The following is a 19,880-nucleotide window of genomic DNA, read 5'->3' as shown; positions in this document are numbered from 1 at the left end:
GGAAGAACCTTCCACTATGACAGAGGTTCAAAATGGACAATAGACAATAGGTGCAGGAGTAGGCCATTTGGCCCTTCGAGCCAGCACCGCCATTCAATGTGATAATGGCAGATCATCCCTAATCAGTACCCCTCATCCCTAATCAGATGCGATCCCAGCTGAGATCTTAAAGGAAGGTGGACCGGAGCTCCTGTACCACATCCATGCCCTACTCCTCAAGGTCTGGGAAAAAGAAGAACCCTCAGAACTCAGGGATGCTCTAATAGTGACCATTTTTAAGAAGGTGGACAAGGCTGAATGTGGAAATTGCAGGGGTTCTCGCTCCTGTCAACAACAGGCAAAGTCCTTGCTCGTATCCTCGTAAACCGACTTCTACCACTGTTTGCGGAGGTACTCCCAGAATCACAGTGTGGCTTCCACCCATCCAGAGGTACAGCAGACATGATATTCACAGCACGCCAACTCCAGGAAAAATGCCGTGAACAAAGGCAGCCTTTGTACGTGGCCTTCGTAGACCTGACAAAGGCTTTTGACTCTGTAGACCGTCAGGCTCTTTGGAGCATACTATCAAGGTACGGTTGTCACGACAAGTACATCAGAATATTGAGGCTTCTACATGATGGCATGTTGGTCACAGTGCTCAGCAACTGCGGTTCTGAATCTGAGCCCCTCACTGTGGAAACGGGGGTCAAACTGGGATGCATCATCAGGTCAACCTTCGCCTGAGTTGGTGCCAGCGGCGCCTATGCCAGACTCAGGAAAAGAGTCTTTGAAGACCGAGACGTAAAGGCTCAAACAAAATTGCTGGTCTACAGAGCCATTGTCCTCTCCACCCTGTTCTTTTGAGCCGAATCATGGACCACGTATAGCAGGCACCTGAGAGCCCTGGAACAATACCATCAAAGATCCTTACGAAAGATTCTGAGGATCAGCTGGGAGGCCAAACGCACCAACATCAGCGTTTTGGAGGAAGCCAACATGACCAGCAACACCACCACAATAATGCAGCACCAACTTCGATGGACTGGCCATGTCATCCGCATGTCCAACACACGTCTCCCTAAACAAATCCTGTACTCTCAATTGAAGGAAGGTCGGCGAGCCAAAGAAACGCTTCAAGGACAACATCAAGAACAGTCTGAAGAAATTCCACATCACATCGAGCAACTGGGAGCACATTGCATTGGACAGGCTGCTGGAGAAATCCGTGCAGGAAAGAGCTGCATGTCACGAAATGGAACTACGCCGTGTCGCAGAGACAAAGTGACAGCACCGTAAGGAGAGAGAGAAGGGGGCTCGACGACTACCAACCACCACCAGTCTCCACTGCCCACGTTGCACCAAGGTGTGTACATCGCGGATCGGCCTCTACAGACATCTGCAGACCCACAAGTAGAAGACCCTATGGAGAGGAGAGGACAGTCATACTCATTTTGAGTGACCGCCGATGATGATGATTTTTCAAAACATTTTTCAAAACTATTGGGTGCTGCAGGAAACCCAGTAACTCATCGTGGGAAATGGGAAGGATTTAAGATAGGAGAAATAAGGAAATGATTTGTTTGAGCAAGTAAATTTTGCAAATACATTCATGTTTGTCTCTGAAGAAATATTGTGGCTGAATTTGCAGTCCTGTCACACTCCTTGATTTCTTTGAAGAGGATTGCACTATTTGTTATTCATTAAGGTATTCATTTGTAGCCAGGACTAACTAAAAAAAAATTTTAAAGCACAAATTAGTTTGATTTTCAAGTTTGGTTGGCATTGCAAGCTGTCTGCTAGATTTTTAAATTTTCAACAATTGTAACAACAAGTTGTCACTCGCAAAAGCTTATTCTATGTGGATTGTGGTTCTTTGGAAATTACAATGTTGCTTGTTGATTGCAGATTACTGTTTTTATAAGAATGTCCTTTCTCGTTCCTTACAGTAATCATAGTGATGAAGATGACCTGCCTCCTGCCTTAGCTGCAGCCACACGAAGCAGTCCTCCCCCTGTCAATAAACTATCCACTGCTGATGTTCGACAGTTGCAGTACCCCACCTGCATCAGGGTATGGATATTGCATTAAGAAGGTTATTTTATCAAGTAATTCCCCACTAACAAAAAACAATGACACTCTTAAATATGTTTAACTATTTCTGTATTGTTAGTTGAAATATGGTGTTATCCTTTGTCTACAATATTTTATAATTTTTATTGTATAATAGCTGTGTTATATGTTTAAGATTATAGCAGTAGTTCTTGAACCCAAACTCCAATGATATATTATGATATATTCTGTGCAAACCAAATGATGTGATTGATTTCGGTGTACTGCCAACTTTTACTCTGACTTAAGTATGCAAAAATGATAAAGAACTTGCATTTGTATGGCATCGATATATTTTGTGGACATCCAAAATGGATTCAGACATAATGAATGATTTACAAATATATCTGCTGTTATAATATAAGAAAATTAGAAAGCACAGAGCAAGTCCCCAGCTCAGCAATGCTTTACATACACTAGCACATGAAAGGTGATAAATCAGGGAACAGGTTGGGGAAGAGTGATAATCTGGAATTTGTTCTGTCAACTTGAGCACGAGATATAGTTATGATTTAATGAGCTAAGCACAAATCAACTGGGTAAGTATTTTTTATTGTGTTGCATGTGGGCCAGAATGTTTTCCCCCAGGAATCTTCAGGCTACACCCCTGTGAAGTCATGAGAGTCAACAAAGTTAAATCTTTTTTGCACCCTATCCAATTATCACAGACACACTTTACAGTGAAACTCAACATTTTGTATCTAACTCCCACTTTTTCATTCTCTGGGACCACTCACGAATACACAACCATCAGCAATTTTCTCCACTAATTCTTTCAATGTTGCACTATATTATTGAGTCTGGTTCTTTCATTTTGCATGTTAGTTATGCATATTAGTTCTCTGTGTTACATTAGCATTTCACATAATTAGCACTCCATTTACATTCTGAGCACACTTTCTAGAACTTTGTATTTTACCTTTTCATGTGAGGGATTTTACAAATGAAAGTAAATTCCATGTAAATATAATGTGAAGTAGGCCCAAATTGTTTGAAACATTTCCTAATGAAGATTTATAACACTTGTTTTTTATCAGAATAATTCAGAAGAAGACCAAACCGATTTGGCCAGTCCAGGGGATCTACTTATGGACTTCACTGAAGCTACCCCTCTGGTTTGTATTTAATATCTGTCATTTTAGGAAATTAAGTTTGTACCCATTGGAAAACACCACCAATCAATCAAATGTCTCCAAAACAATCTTTTGATTGTTCATAGAAATTATGCTATCTTTCTATTGCTCAAATTATTGTCTATTGTCCTTATAATTTCCCTGCAGCATTTACAGTGTTTTTCAATCTCCGTTCATGACACTGCAAAATGGCATGCAGTTGTAGCAGAATGACATTGTACCCAGGATAATGCTCAAAGTCTGGAAAATCTCAAATAACTCCCCTATAAAATGAATTAATTCAAGTCATGACGGTGATTACTTCAGGACTGATCAGGAATCAATCTATTGTTCAAATGTATATTTGCCCATTAAGACTCAAAATATGGAATGAAAGTTACATGTGTTCTTTCATGGAAATTGAAATGGTAATTTGCAAGTTTTTGCCTGTCTATTTGTAATTATACTTAAAACATTTTAATTCTGAAACTGAGTTGATTAATTTGGCGGAGTTTTTGAGCAAGACTGAAATTGCTTTAGCCATGAGTCATTGCTTATATAATTTTATAAAGAATTGCGTGTCTGTTTAAACAAAAGGCTTGTTTTCTCATGAGAATACTCCTTGGGCAGTGAGGAATTGAGAGTTATGTCAGAAAATGAATTGAGGTCAATATAGATCATAGTAAATAGAAGGAATGGGTGACGCTTTGGGTCAGGACCCTTCTTCAGACCGAAACGTCACCCATTCTTTCTCTCCAGATATGCTGCCTGTCCCAATGAGTTACGCCAGTGTTTTGTGTCTATCTTTGATTTTACCCAGCATCTGCTGTTCTTTCCTACACATGTTGAATAGTGGGACAGGCTTGAGGGGCCTGGTGGTTCTGAGAGTAAACTTGTCAATTGAATCCAGCAAAACAACACCTCCGCTCAGTCCGCAATAACCTACCTGAACTCCCGGTGGCTCAGCACTTCAACTCCCCCTCCCATTCCCAATCCGACCTCTCTGTCCTGGGTCTCCTCCATTGCCAGAGTGAGCAACAGCGGAAATTGGAGGAACAGCACCTCATATTCCGTCTGGGGACCTTGCGTCCGTATGGCATTAACATTGAATTCTCCCAATTTTGCTAGCCCTTGCTGTCTCCTCCCCTTCCTTAACCCTCTAGCTGTCTCCTCCCACCCTCCCATCCTCTCTAACTGCACACCCTCTGTGATCCCCCCTGCCCTCCAACTGTACGACCATACCCTTACCCAGACTCGATACCACAGCCACATTTGCTTCCTCGGGGCCTGCCTGCGCATCCATGGCTTCCAGCTCCAGTTCCCTACCTCCCAGTTCGGACCCCAACCGGACCATCGGTACCGACTGGCTATCCACCGGCATACCCAGCAATTCTCCAACCGGGCACTGAGATCCACCCTGTTCGCGATGCGCCGGCACCAACAGGACCTCACATCGACACTCCCTGTACTTCAGGCCTCACTAACCCAGACCTGCAACGGACCCCAGTTGTATTTCATCCGCCGGAAGATCCACCTCTTTAATAAAAAATTCCTGGCCTACCTTAATTCCACTAAGGACCTTAAATTATCCCGACTCCAGGCCGCTCCCGACGCCTACACTCCGCGACTCGACCGCCCGCAGACTTCCGGCCCCAACTCTGGCCCGCATCGCCTGCCCGAGTCCCGCGACGCCATCTTGGCCACTAGGAGCGACTTCCATACTCACCGGGACGCCGCCTTCACCGACCTCCACATCGATGCCGCCGCCGACCCTCACCTGCCGACCGATGACGCCCAGCCTCGCAGCTTCTACGGTAACTCGGACTTTCTGCCCCTCGCCGATTCCTCCGACATCGCCGTCGGACCCGACCTACCCGGCATCGCCGCAGAACCGGGGCTCCCCCAACATGGCCGCCGCAACGCACCCGATTCATCTCGCCGCCGACCCGCCGACCTTCCGCCCACCGGGACCACCCACGCATCGCCCGCGGACCCCGACTCAACCACCACTGGACTACGACCATCGGGTCCGGTGACCCGCGCCACTCGACTCCGACCATCGGCTCCGTTGACCCGCGCCACTGGACTCCGACCATCGGGTCCGGTGACCCGCGCCACTCCACCCCCCTCCAGCAACCCACAGCCGTCGCCTTACCTGGAGCCTGGACTCTGCACTGGGCCTGCAGCCTCCACGCTACTTACTCCCACTCTCCTGGACTTAACTCCACTGGGTCCTAGCGCCCGTCTGCCCAGCCTTGCTAACCTCAGTGGCTGCTCCACTGACCCTCCCCCATCCCCCCCAACCATGTCACCCCCGCTCTTCCCCACCCACATTACAGCCCTCTCCCCCCCCCACCCCCTGACCACCCACCACTCCTCCAACACCCACAACCCCCCCCCCCCCCACACATCGCCCCGTCCCCAGTCTACCCACCTGCCTTCCTCTGGCCGTAACTCACACCCCTGCCGGGTGTTCACCATCCCCCCCGACCTCCCACTCTCCCCCACCCAACGGTCTGTCCTCAGCAGAGGTCTTACCTTTGTCCCCCTCCGTCCCCATCTCAATGAGTTCCGCGCCGACCATGACTTGGAGCGCTTCTACCGTCGTCTCCGCCTCACAGCGCACTTCCATGGGAAGGAGTCCTCGCCCCCCAATGATGAACCCTTTTCCCGTCTCCAACGCACCCCCTCCTCGTGGAACCCCCCTCATAAAGTCCCGGGTCTGGAACTCTTTATTCAGAACTGCCGCCACGACGTCAACCGCCTCAACTTCTCCATTCCCCTGTCTCACTCTAATCTTTCCCCCTCTGAACGCACTGCCATCGAATCACTCCGCAAAAACCCAGATTGGGTCATCAAACCAGCCGACAAGGGAGGTGCCGTGGTAGTCTGGCGCGTCGATCTCTACAAAGCTGAGGCCACGCGCCAACTCTCGGACACCTCCTCCTACTTACCCTTGGACCATGACCCCACTGACGAGCACCAGGCCACCATTTCTAGCACCATCACCGACTTCATCAATTCCCACGCCCTGCCCGACCAAGCTTCCAACCTCATCGTTCCCCAGCCCCGCACGGCCCGTTTTTACCTTCTCCCCAAAATCCACAAACCCGGCTCTCCCGGCAGACCCATTGTCTCTGCGTGTTCGTGCCCCACCGAACTCATCTCCACATACCTTGACTCCATCCTATCCCCCTTGGTCAAATCCCTCCCCACCTATGTTCTAGACACTTCAGACACTCTCCGCCGCCTCCACGCATTCCACTCTCTGGGCCCTCACCCCCTCATCTTCACCATGGATGTCCGGTCACTCTACACCTCCATCCCCCACCAGGATGGCCTCGGAGCCCTCCGGTTCTTCCTCGACCAGAGGAGCAACCTATACCCAGCCACTGACACTCTCCTCCGCTTAGCGGAGTTGGTCCTCACCCTCAACAACTTTACATTTGACTCCTCCCATTTCCTCCAAACACAAGGCGTAGCTATGGGCACACGCATGGGCCCCAGCTACGCCTGCCTCTTTGTCGGGTACGTTGAACAATCCTTGTTCGAGACGTACCAGGGCCCCATCCCCGACCTCTACCTCCGTTACATTGACGACTGCTTTGGGGCCACCTCCTGCACCTACACACAACTGACTGACTTCATCCACTTCACCACCAACTTCCATCCGGCACTCCAATACACCTGGACGATTTCCGACATTTCCCTACCATTCCTTGACCTCACCATCTCCATCGCAGGGGACAGACTCCTGACCGACATACATTACAAACCCACTGACTCACATGGCTATCTGGACTACACGTCTTCCCACCCTGCCCCCTGTAAAGACTCCATCCCCTACTCCCAATTCCTCCGCCTACGCCGCATCTGTTCCCAGGATGAGACATTCCATACCAGGGCATCGGAAATGTCCTCGTTCTTCAGGGAACGGGGATTCCCCTCCGCCACCATAGATGAGGCTCACACCAGGGTCTCATCCATACCCCGTAACACTGCTCTCTCTCCCTATCCCCACACTCGCAACAAGGGCAGAGTCCCTCTGGTCCTCACCTTTCACCCCACCAGCCGGCAAATACAACACATAATCCTCCGCCATTTCCGCCACCTCCAACGTGACCCCACCACTCGCCACATCTTCCCATCTCCCCCCATGTCTGCCTTCCGCAAAGACCGCTCCCTCCACAACTCCCTCGTCAATTCTTCCCTTCCCTCCCGCACCACACCCTCCCCGGGCACTTTCTGTTGCAACCACAAGAAATGCAACACCTGTCCCTTCACCTCCCCCCTCGACTCCATTCAAGGACCCAAGCAGTCGTTCCAGGTGCGACAAAGGTTCACCTGTATCTCCTCCTACCTCATCTACTGCATCCGCTGCTCTAGATGTCAGCTGATTTACATCGGGGAGACCAAGCGTAGGTTGGGCGATCGTTTCGCCGAACACCTCCGCTCAGTCCGCAATAACCTACCTGAACTCCCGGTGGCTCAGCACTTCAACTCCCCCTCCCATTCCCAATCCGACCTCTCTGTCCTGGGTCTCCTCCATTGCCAGAGTGAGCAACAGCGGAAATTGGAGGAACAGCACCTCATATTCCGTCTGGGGACCTTGCGTCCGTATGGCATTAACATTGAATTCTCCCAATTTTGCTAGCCCTTGCTGTCTCCTCCCCTTCCTTAACCCTCTAGCTGTCTCCTCCCACCCTCCCATCCGCCCGCCCTCGGGCTCCTCCTCCTCCTCCCCTTTTCCTTCTTTCTCCCCCCCCCCCCACCCCCCATCAGTCTGAAGAAGGGTTTCGGCCCGAAACGTCGCCTATTTCCTTCGCTCCATAGATGCTGCTGCACCCGCTGAGTTTCCCCAGCAATTTTGTGTACCTTCGATATTCCAGCATCTGCAGTTCCCTTTTGAACAATAATCCTGTATAATTTGTTTGGAAATCCTGGCGGTTTTGCCATTAATCTGGAATATGAGCCAGGTTCCAAGTGCATGCAGGCTGCGTCCAGAGCTGGGATGTAGAACACCAGGTTTCAGGAACATGACCAGGTTGGCAGCCAGGGGTGAGGTCTGGTGCACATGTATATTTCATGCTCCCTTTACACTCACCAGGTTCACTGAAAATTAATTGTGCTTGTATGAAACATGTAAATAAGCGAAATGAAACTGTGTGTATGTGAAAAAATAACATTAAATTCTTCTGAAAATATGCCGTCCAGCACCACCAAAAGCACAAGAATGTAGTTATTTAATAACAATTTGTATCTGACGAGATCTCCCTGATGTCGCACATGCCAAGTCCCATATAATGTGGTAGTATACCACTAAATCAAAGTAATGTATCACTTTTAAGGCAATATGAAAGATTGCTATTCTTAACTGCAAGGCAAAAAGGTACGTAAACGAGGAGTCAATCAGAAACTTTAAGATTAGTTTGAAGTCAATCCGCCATTTAATTTTGTTTTCATAATATGGCTATTGTAGGTAAGATTAGAATTTATTGACCCTTCTGTTGAGCCATTTGGTTCCTTTCTCTTAATAGCTCTCATGAGCAAAGAGTAAATTATGGTTTACCCTTTGCAGTTGTTGTGTAATTAATTACAATACGGGTATTTTACACTCATTACCAAGCTTGCTTGTTTCAGAGTTTTAGTCTGCTTTAATTTTCAGATAAAGACTGTACCAGCCCATCCTTTTTCACCTGTGCTGCAATTTCCAGTAAGTACTTCAAACCAAAAAAACTGCTTAATAGCCGAGTCTTTTTTAAAGCGTCAACATATTGAATATGCTGCTGGGATATGTTTATGATTTTTCTGTCTTCATTAATCATAACTTTTGCTGTAGTGGATTTTCAAGTGTTATTTATAACTTTTATGAAAAACATGCTGATGCTTCCTTGCACTGTTTCACTCTACTCTTAATTACACCTGCACAGTAGTTGATATTTTTGCCAATGTGGAATCGGGTGTTATTTGTTATTATCTAACTTCTCAGCATTGCAAACAATTAAATGAAGATGATCTGTAGCATTCAGATGGAAGCAAGAATGGCGGTGACAAAGAGGTTTCAAGATATATAGCTCCAAAATAATGCATGCACGACAGTATACCCACATGATAGGCTGATTCAGAAGATTAAGACACATGGGATTCACAGTGGCTTGGTTGTATGGTTCAGAACTGGCACACTGATAGAAGACATAGAATTATGATGGAAGGACAATATTCAGGCAGGAGGTCTGTATCTAGTGGAGTTCTGCATTGATCTGTGCTGGTGTTTGTGATATATATAAATGACTTGGTTTTAAATGGGCTAGTTAGTAAGTTGGTAGATGACACCAAGATTGATGGGGTCATGGGCTGTGATGAAGGCTGGCGAAGTATACAGCGGGATATAGACCAGTTGCTGAAATGGATGGAGAAATGGCAGATGGGGTTTAAACTGAGCAAGTGTGAGGTGTTGCTCTGTGGGAAGTCAAATGTAAGAGGAAAATATACAATTCATGGCATGAACCTGAACAGCATTGATGTATACAGGCATCTTGGGGTCTAAGTCCATAACTCCCAGAAAATGGCAACACAAGTAGATAGAGTGGTAAAGTAGGCATATGGTATGCTTGCTTTCAAGTTGGGGCATTGACTGCAAGAATTAGGAAGTCATGATGCAGCTTTATAGGACTTTGGTTGGGATGCAGTTTTGGTCACCCCATTACAGGAAGGATGTGGAGGCTTTAGAAAGGATGCAGAAGATATTTACCAGAATAATGCTTCTGGTAAACTCTTTGGTTATAGTCTGTTTCTATGGTGTACTACTCCGTGACTTAAATCTATGACAACCCTGTTTCTTTTACACCATTCTGCAATATGTAAATGTATCCTGTAGCTTATATGTAAAAATCTGATATTCACTCAGGATTCACTTCAAGGAAATTCCACTATCATTTTAAGAATTTGTCAGTCATATTATACCACCATGGCCTTAAAATCCATCATGCGAGAATGAAATGCTCGCAGAAGGAGAAAGAGGTGCAGCTCACAGGCCTTGAACATGGTGAGATGCAGGAGGAGCCCGACTAGGACTCACCCCACAGAGCCCAGTCCCTCCACGCACAAGAATCTCCCAACCCCTGCAGTGTAGTTATTAAGATGGCTGATCCGTGGGCGGTTGCTGCTGGGACGCAAGTCGGGGCCTGATCAACCCCGGCTGGGTCGCCTGGGCGAGGGTGTCTGATGTTGTGAGACCAATAACACCCGATGACCCCAGATCACATCACTGAGGATGCGTCCCAGCGCATCTAGAAGATGTCTATTTTTCACATAATTTCTTACAATTGTTTTCAATTATTTCCAGGTTGAATTAACAGACAACATATTGCAGTGTTACGACTTTCCACCATCACCTGGAACATCTTCATCTACAGCTCCTTTGCATGTAGTCAGAGCTCCAAATGACCCATCAAAATCTTCATCAGTGACATTTATACATGCAACTAGGCCTTTGACTAATCCAGGAAAATCATCGGCAACAACTTTGCATGGCATCAGGCATCTGACTGATCCAGGAAAACCTTCATCAGTACTGCCTTTGCATGTCACAAGGCCCCTGACTGAACCAGGTGTATCATCATCAGTAACACCTTTGCATGCCACCAGATATCCAAGTGATCCTGGAAAATCATCCGCAACACCTTTGCATGCAGTAAGACATATGACTGATCCAGGAGTTTCTACATCAGTAATGCCTTTGCATGCAATTAGGTATCTAAGTGATCCACTCCCACCAGTTCAACATTCCACATCTTCAACAGACAGGTAATGGTTCTCTAATGGATTTTTGTATTTGCTCATATTTTGTTTTAAAATATATTCAAACATATTTTACATTTAATTACCAGTTAAATATTTTCTAAATTATCGAGTGGTATATTTTACATCGGGTGTAGCAGATTCTCATTCCAGACCTAACAAAATAAATGTCCTAAAGTCGGAAAACAGGGTTGGCATCCATAATAATCATCTGAGAAAATAATCCAAAGTGCCAAATTAACTTGACCAATATAACCCAGTAATTACGTTGTCCTGAGAGCTTAGGTCTTTTATTTATGAAAAATATAATTCATATAATTGAAAAATTATTATAAGCTTCTTGGGCATTAACGTGAATGGCTGCGGAAAGTTCTGACACAATAAGTTTTAAAATCAAAGTTTCAAGGTCAGTTTATTATCACATGTACCAATTAAGGTGCAGTGAAATTTGAGCCTAATATACCAATATTTGATTAAGTTAAAATAAAAATTAACTATAAGAAAGCAAGTGAGTTATTCATCTTCTGGTATGACTACTGTATGACTAAGCTGGTGAGGATGTAGAAAATATTTTTCTGGGATTAGAAACATAGAAACATAGAAAATAGGTGCAGGAGTAGGCCATTCAGCCCTTCGAGCCTGCACCGCCATTCAATATGATCATGGCTGATCATCCAACTCAATATCCTGTACCTGCCTTCTCGCCATACCCCCTGATCCCTTTAGCCACAAGGGCCACATCTAACTCCCTCTTAAATATAGCCAATGAACTGGCCTCAACTACCTTCTGTGGCAGAGAATTCCAGAGATTCCAGAGAAGGGGTTGAGCTATTAGAATAGATTACAGGCACAAACAGTTTTTGTTGGAATGCAGAGGGATGGCCTTATAGAGGTTTATAAATAGAAAGGGACATGGGTAAGGTTGATGGTAACTTTTGCCCAGGATAGGGACAATTGAAACTATGGGGTTTAAGGTGAGAAGGGAAAATTTAAATGGAGCCTGAGGAACCTGTTTTTCCACATGGGTATATGGAACGAGCTACCAGAGTATGTGGTCGAGGCAGGTACAATTACATAATTAAAAGGATATTTGAATAGGTGCATGGAAAGAAAATGTTCAGAGGGATAGGAAACAAATACAGGCAAATAAGTCTAGCTCAGGTGAACATACTAGTCAACATGGATGAGTTGAGCCCAGAGGCCTATTTCCAAACTGTATAACTCTCTCATTAACCACTTTTTTAGGACCCGAGGTATATACAGGTAATTAAAATTGGAAGACTGCTATTTCTCCTGTCAGGTGCTCCGTTTATCCTATGAAATTATAATATTTAATTAATGACGATATCGTGAATCCCTCGAAGGCAAGTGACAAAGTCAATACGGGCTGAGGAGGTAGCGGAATCTCGGGTGCAATTTCCTTGAACAATTGCTTTGAGGAAGAATTTCTTGACATTGCTTTGAGTAAGATTTTCTTGACATTGGAAACTAGGCGATCGACATTTGGAAGCAAGCTACATATGTGCTTGGCAATTCTATGAAGTCCTTGAGCTAAGCATGTCAAATGGAACATTTTGGGGAATAAAACTTTAGGTCACAAACAGAAGAACATTCTTGTGTTTTATACTTTCTGGCCAAAGTACAGCAAGTGAAGATATAACAACTGAACAATAGTTGAGCTGTTTGACTTCTCCAATACTTCCGATGTCAATAAATACTCCTTTGATGGTTGACCTGCCTCCGATTACCACATTGGCAACATATCTCCCCACAGCATTGGTTGACTCGTCTATTGAGATCCATATTTTGTTGCATGCAACTTCATCTCTAATTTTCCGCACAACAATGTTGAAGTTGCTGTCAACATAATTTTTCCGTAATGATGACTTGCTTGGTCTATGTTCCTTTGTGTATTTCTCTAAAAAACCTCTGAGAGATTTGTTTTCCAATTTCCAGTCGTATTCCAGCATCGATGAATGCCTTGCACAGATCACTCAAACTCAGATTTGTGACTGGAGCCAGCAGTAAATGGAGTGAGGAGACAAGCTTGGGTATTTCTGAAGAAGGGTTTCGGCCCAAAACGTTGCCTATTTCCTTCGCTCCATAGATGCTGCTGCACCCGCTGAGTTTCTCCAGCCTTTCTGTGTACCTTCGATTTTCCAGCATCTGCAGTTCCTTCTTAAACACTTGGGTATTTTGCTTGGGTAGTCCACACCCCAATGGTATCAACATTGACTTCTCTAATTTTAGATAGCCCTTGTCTTCTCCCTCCTCCTCCTTCTCAGCTCTCTTGTCCTACTGTCTCCGCCTCTTCCTTTCTTTTTCCCACCCTCCCCACATCAGTCTGAAGAAGGGTTTCGACCCGAAACATTGCCTATTCCTTTTCTCCATAGATGTTGCCTCACCCGCTGAGTTTCTCCAGCATTTTTTGTCTGCCTTCGATTTTTCCCGCATCTACAGTTCTTTCTTAAATAGATCTTGGAGAAGACTGAACCAGCGGGCAGCGGCATGAACGACTGAATGACCAATGGTGGCGCCCCCGGTTTCGCCCCGGTGGTGGAAGTTTTCTTGTAAGTTATATTATGTTAACACGTTAATAATAACATTAATATTAACATGTTAACATAGAAAATGTCATTGTAATCACAGTACAACTAGAGAAAATAGCACGACCTTTTAGCAAAACGGCAAAAAAAGGCACTCGATTTATGCACTCGATCGTGAACAGGGCATTATCTTGGTGAAATCATCAAAAAAGGCATGAAAAGGCACATGGCAAAATCCTGGCTCTAGAAATAAGTAATAAAATCAAATACTAATATTCCCAGTGTAAAATTGTCATGTTGTTATTACTATACAATGCTCAGTAGTGTTGGATGCATGTGTTAGATTTGTGTTCTGAATAGCTTATCCTTTTTTTGTGCAGTGCCGATAATTTGAGACGTGAGCTGGATCGAGAGAAGATAATGAAACGTCTTTTAATGACAGAACTCTGAAAACGCAGTTTGGATCAAGTGGCAGAAATGGACCAGGGCCTCCGTGTGCCTTTTGTCAGCATTCCTTTTGAATGTCAGACAAAGCAGCTTTGATGTGTGTAGTTTGTTACACTTTCTTCATTGTGATTCATAAAATACATCTGTTTTTTTATCACACTGAACTCGATGTTTACATTACTTTCCTGGTATAATCAGGAAGGGCTTGCTTTACAAGGGTCAGCATAAGCTTAATCCCTGATACTGCCTCTGTAACCAGTGTCGCCAATGCAACAGTGTGCAATTTTGTTTTGTTGAAAAGGCCATTCACAACAAATATTACTTCAGATGTAAGGAAACAAAGTCTCTATATTTGCACTACATTTTGAAGAATATTTTCATAGGAATGTGGAAAACAGTAACTTTGTATACCTGGAGCTATTTCTGAGCCACTACATTTTGACAATTAGTTTTACGTGAAAGGTGAGAGTTAAGTTAAAGTTTAATATTATGGGGGGAAAAACACACTTGAACATAAATTGTATATTCTAAAGCCAAATTAAATGTCTAAATACTAGGATTGAGATTTTTTAAATATGCAAATTTGTATTTAGCATATTAACGTGTTCCCGTAATGTAGTAATCTAGATAAATTTAACATCAAGCCACAGGCCTTGGACTAATATTTGTGCTTAACATACAAATCATAGAATGTTAATAGAACACAAAAAAAAATTGAAACCAAGAAAAAAAAATCCCTTTATAAAAAGGTCCTGTATTCTCCAAAAGAAAAGTTGACAAAATGCCCTGTATTCAATTTAAACTTATTTTCAAATACTTATCCAGTAAATCTAGGCAGTTTTGCAGCAAGATGGATTTTTGAACAGTTCAGGTACATTAATGTTGTGGTTTAAATGATATTTTTGAAAATCAAATTTAAGGATTTATCAAATTAGTTGTTTTTCTATAGTTTTCTGAACAAGCGCTCAAGGAAATCACTACTATCATTGGGCTATCATATACTTTATTGATACTAATGCAGAATTGTTTAGTGTTACAGTAAGGCTCATAAAACTGCCTCAAATTTCCAATGTTGTTTTCTAAAAGTTTACCTGGTCTAGTTTGCCGAGATATTCTTCGGACAGGGTGTGTGAATGGGTGTTGAAGTCTTCCTTTTGGCCTGCAAAACTTTGGTAGAAACCTCAAACCATAGGTTCCTAACCAACATTTTGCAGATAATTGGGAGAACCTGTAGAGCAGAGATGCTCAGATTGTGACTCATGAGCTGCTTTTGGCTCGTTATTGCTTGTTGTTCTAGTATAGAAATCTGTCAGTTTTATTGGAATATGAAATGTTATTGTACTAGAGAATAGTAATGATACCACATTTCCCATTATACACTGCTAATACAAAGACATCAGTTAAAACCAAATCTTTGAAGAATCATTTGCATTCTCCTTGTGGACTGCTGTATGTTTTTATATTTGGTGGATTGGTGCACAGGGTATACAGTAGTTGATGGTGATAGTGAATGTAGCTTCAGAATCACAACTATGATTACCATTGCTCCAGAAGATATTTACAGTGCTGATGTTTTAGGATTATTTGGTTTCCATTAGAATATTCCCCTTTCTCAATTATAAGGGGAAATATTCCAGTACTGTGACATCCACTATGAGAACAGTAGACTTGTTAAATAGCTCATTAATCATTTTCCAGAAAGATACTGGCTATGTTTTTCTGATATGTTTGCAGATGCCAGTTAGTACCAACAGAAGGCAAACAAAATATTGTGCTTTTAAATACTTTATTGTAAATAATACACTTTGAGAAAAGATTTGCTGTGATGATTGTTAAAGTGTTTTAAGATGAAATTGGTATATTTAATAATCTAAAATACAAATTGTTCTGCCAATAGAATCAGAAATTTTGGAGGTTATCGGTGCTTAATAGAAATACTTGCGAAGTGTAAAATATCACAAAATGAAATAATTTAAAACATAAATTACAAAATCTATATTTAATTCATCATTTTTCTATTTAATTTTCTTCGAGATGGTTATCTTTTTTTTAATTCATTTAACAAATTTGAAAGTATTCACTCATATTGCTATACCATGTAAACAAATGTGTTGAAATGGTAAGCATTAACTCAAGTATTTTAATACAAATATAACTCAACAGGCCCATAGATTTTAGACATATTTCAGCTAGATTTAGATTCAGGTTGTGTAGGAAGGAACTGCAGAAGCTGGTTTAAACCGAAGATAGACACAAAATGCTGGAATAACTCGGTGGGACAGGCAGCATCTCTGGAGGGAAGGAATGGGTGACGTTTCAGGTCGTCACCCTTCTTCAGACTGAAGTTATTGATACAAGTTATTGGACAAAATCAAACTAACAACATTGGGTATTTTGTGTTTTCAAATGCACAATGTCAGTGCAGAATATTTACTTTTACAATTGGTAACCTTCCAATTATGTTATTGTCGTCAAATAGAAAGGTACTACACGAAGTTATAAAGGGATATGACGATGAAAATATCTACAATGCCAAAATTCAGACCTTAAAACAGAAAATACAAGGATGTGGTGCGTGGGTCTCGAAAGGAGGCACGAAGTCCAGTGTTTTGAGAAGCACCTTTATTATATTCCTCCCGGTTGTAGGGAAGACGAAACTAGAGGAAGATGGCACCCAAACCCCTGCCTTTTAAGCCCTCCGGCTGAGGGCCGCCTCCGGACTGCACCACTCCTGTGCCGAGGGGTTCGGCAGTATGATGGCACGACCCTTAGGAGCCGCCACAGGACCCCCCCCCCCCCAGAACCAGAGGCACAAAACGCACCGGCGGGCGCACGACCCGGCCGGCCCGCGTGCGGAAGTCAGCAGATCCCGGGGCTTGCGGGGGCGTAGGTGGAGGGACAGGTCGAGGGACCGGCGGAAGGACAGATGGAGTGACAGGTGGAGGGAGTCGTGAGGGGGGGCGCCCTCGGGGCCGAGGTTGGGCGGGACCATGCTGGTCAATGTCCAGGTGCGCCGGCTTCAAACGGTCAATCGACACGGCCTCCAGCCGGCCCCCCATGTCCAGGACAAAAGTCGACTGCCCGTGTTCCAGCACCCGGAACGGGCCCTCGTATGGCCTCTGGAGTGGCGTCCGGTGGGCATCACGGCGCAGGAAAACATACGGGCAGTCCGTGAGGGCCAATGGCACGTGTGGGCGAAATGTCCCATGGCGGGACGTCGGGACGGGTGCGAGCCTGCCAACTTGCTCGCGAAGGCGTTGAAGGGTGGAGGAGGGCGTTCCCTGCTGCTCCGGCGCCAACGGCATGAACTCCCCGGGCACTGTGAGTGGCGATCCGTACACGAGCTCCGCCGATGATGAGGCCAAGTCCTCTTTGGGAGCGGTCTGGATGCCCAGCATGACCCACGGCAACTCGTCCATCCAGTCCGGGCCGGAGAGTCGTGCCTTCAATGCCGCCTTTAGCTGCCGGTGGAACCTCTCCACCAGACCGTTAGCTTGCGGGTGGTAAGCCGTGGTGTGGTGCAGCCGCACACCCAGCAAGCGCGCCATGGCTGACCACAGCTCGGAGGTGAACTGTGGCCCCCAGGCCTGAGGAGATGTGCGCCGGCACCCCGAAGCGAGCAATCCAGTGCGCGGACAACGCACGAGCACACGTAGCCGTTGAAGTGTCAGCCAACGGAATGGCCTCCGGCCACCGTGTGAAGCGGTCCACCATTGTCAGAAGGTGGGTGATGCCCCGCGACGGCGGAAGAGGCCCCACAATGTCCACGTGGAGATGGTCGAATCGCCTGTGAGGTGGGCCAAACTCCTGGAGAGGTGCGCGGACATGGCGCTGGATTTTTGCCGTCTGGCACGGAATGCAGGTGCGAGCCCAATGGGCAACCTGCTTGCGCAGACCGTGCCACATGAAACGAGCGGCCACCAGTGCCGTTGTCGCCAGGATTGATGGGTGAGCCAGTCCGTGGATCACCTCGAACACCCTCCGGCGCCAGGTGGCAGGGACGATGGGGCGCGGCTGACCGGACGACACATCGCACAGGATTGTCACTCCCCCAGGACCGAGAGGGACATCCTCAAGGCGGAGGCCGGAGATGGCAGTCCGGTAGGCGGGCACCTCATCGTCCGTGAGCTGTGCCGCCGCCAGAGCAGAATAGTCAATTCCGGGCGCCACCTCGAACACGGCGTTGATAGTGGGGCGGGACAATGCGTCGGCCACCCGGTTCTCTTTCCCCTTGATGTAGCGGATGGATGTCGTATACTCCGATATGTAGGCCAATTGCCGCTGCTGTCGTGCGGACCAGAGGTCGGAAACCTTCGCCAGGGCAAAAGTGAGCGGCTTATGGTCGGTGTAGGCGGTGAACGGGCGGCCCTCCAGGAAGTAGCGAAAATGGCGCACAGCCAGGTACAGAGCCAGGAGCTCACAATCGAACGCGCTGTATTTGGTCTGCGCACGGTTGAGGTGCCGACTGAAGAAGGCCAGGGGCCGCCAACCTCCGCCCGTCAGCTGCTCCAGCACAGCACCAACCGCCGACTCCGAGGCGTCCACCGTGAGAGCAGTCGGGGCATCTTCCCGCGGGTGCACCAGCAGTACGGCCCGAGCAAGGGCCTCCTTCGCGCCGTCAAAAGCTGCCTCCGCCTCGTGGGTCCACTCAACGCTCTTGTGCTGCCCACCCACCAGAAGTTGATACAGGGGCCGCATGATGTGGGCCGCGGATGGCACGAAACGATGGTAGAATGCCACCATGCCGACAAATTCCTGCAGGCCACGCACCGTGCGTGGGCGGGGAAACCGACGGATGGCGTCGACCCTGTCAGGCAGGGGAACCGCGCCTTGTGCAGTCACGCGGTGGCCGAGGAAGTCAATTTCGTTTACCCCAAAACGGCACTTGTCCAGGTTGATGGCCAAACCATGCTCGCTGAGCCGCTGACAGAGCTGCCGAAGGTGAGCGCAGTGTTCCTGTTGCGAGCGGCTGGCCACCAGGATGTCGTCCAGGTACACGAACACCAATTCGAGGTCGCGACAAACCCCGTCCATGAGGCGCTGAAAGGCCTGTGCAGCGTTTTTGAGGCCGAACGGCATCCGAATAAACTCATAAAGCCCGAATGGCGTGATGATCGCCGTCTTGGACACGTCATCCGGGTGAACCGGGATCTGATTGGGACAAGGACGTCAATTAACATTAAAAGGCGACAGTATTGGATGATCAATCTTTGTTGAGATTTTCCTTCGATGTGCATGGTATAATTACATTTCCCCAAATAGCCATCATATTTTGTTAACCCTCTTTATTTCATGTCTATCAAGTCTGAAGTTGATATATTTTCTGGTTTGTCCATAATCTCTGTAATAATTTTCCCTGTAAAAATTCTCTGGTTTTCTGTTTTAAATGCTTTGAATTTAATCTCAAACCCATTTCCCATATTTATAAAAATGAGATATTTCCGCTTCTCCACTACTTGTTACATTCTTTCATAATTTTTCATAATTTTAAAACGCTTCTGTATATCAACTAATCTGCAATTTTATAACTCAATTTTATCAATATTTCTTCATTTTGGGATTTTTTTTTCCTTCTAGGCAGCATTCTGATGTTCATGGTGTATCTCAATGTCCATCTTTCATGAGGCACCTTCAAAATCTTATGCAGATGTCCACCTTAACTTTATATTCTGATGTTAATGAGTGTGAACTTTCTGATGCTAGATCCCACCTAAATTATTAATACTTCTGTATATGATTATGATTGATCTATTCTTCATATCCAGAACTTTATGTGTACCTCACTGGCATAGTGAAAGGAAAGGTGATCATGAAATTGTTAAAAAATAACCCTTTCTAATGGTCAAGATTTACTTGTGCGAACTAGCAGGGATATTAATCTGTA

The 19,880-nt window shown here is 45.8% G+C and overlaps 1 protein-coding gene across 1 annotated transcript in view; it reads left to right on the top strand.

Moving 5' to 3' along the window:
- The window catches only part of epb41l4b (erythrocyte membrane protein band 4.1 like 4B), a 244,302-nt gene extending 227,747 nt beyond the window's left edge, over positions 1-16,555 (top strand). Inside the window, exons 21-25 of the mRNA XM_033049625.1 lie at positions 1,929-2,052; positions 3,129-3,206; positions 8,869-8,916; positions 10,549-11,009; positions 13,930-16,555. Of these exons, the coding sequence (XP_032905516.1) occupies positions 1,929-2,052; positions 3,129-3,206; positions 8,869-8,916; positions 10,549-11,009; positions 13,930-13,999 (781 nt within the window). The 3' untranslated portion in view covers positions 14,000-16,555. The remainder of the gene's footprint in view (positions 1-1,928; positions 2,053-3,128; positions 3,207-8,868; positions 8,917-10,548; positions 11,010-13,929) is intronic.
- Positions 16,556-19,880: the final 3,325 nt, after the last annotated feature.

Source organism: Amblyraja radiata, chromosome 2 (genome assembly GCF_010909765.2).
Source record: "Amblyraja radiata isolate CabotCenter1 chromosome 2, sAmbRad1.1.pri, whole genome shotgun sequence".
NCBI classification, from domain to species: Eukaryota; Metazoa; Chordata; class Chondrichthyes; order Rajiformes; family Rajidae; genus Amblyraja; species Amblyraja radiata.
This window is presented reverse-complemented; position numbering and strand designations above follow the sequence as displayed.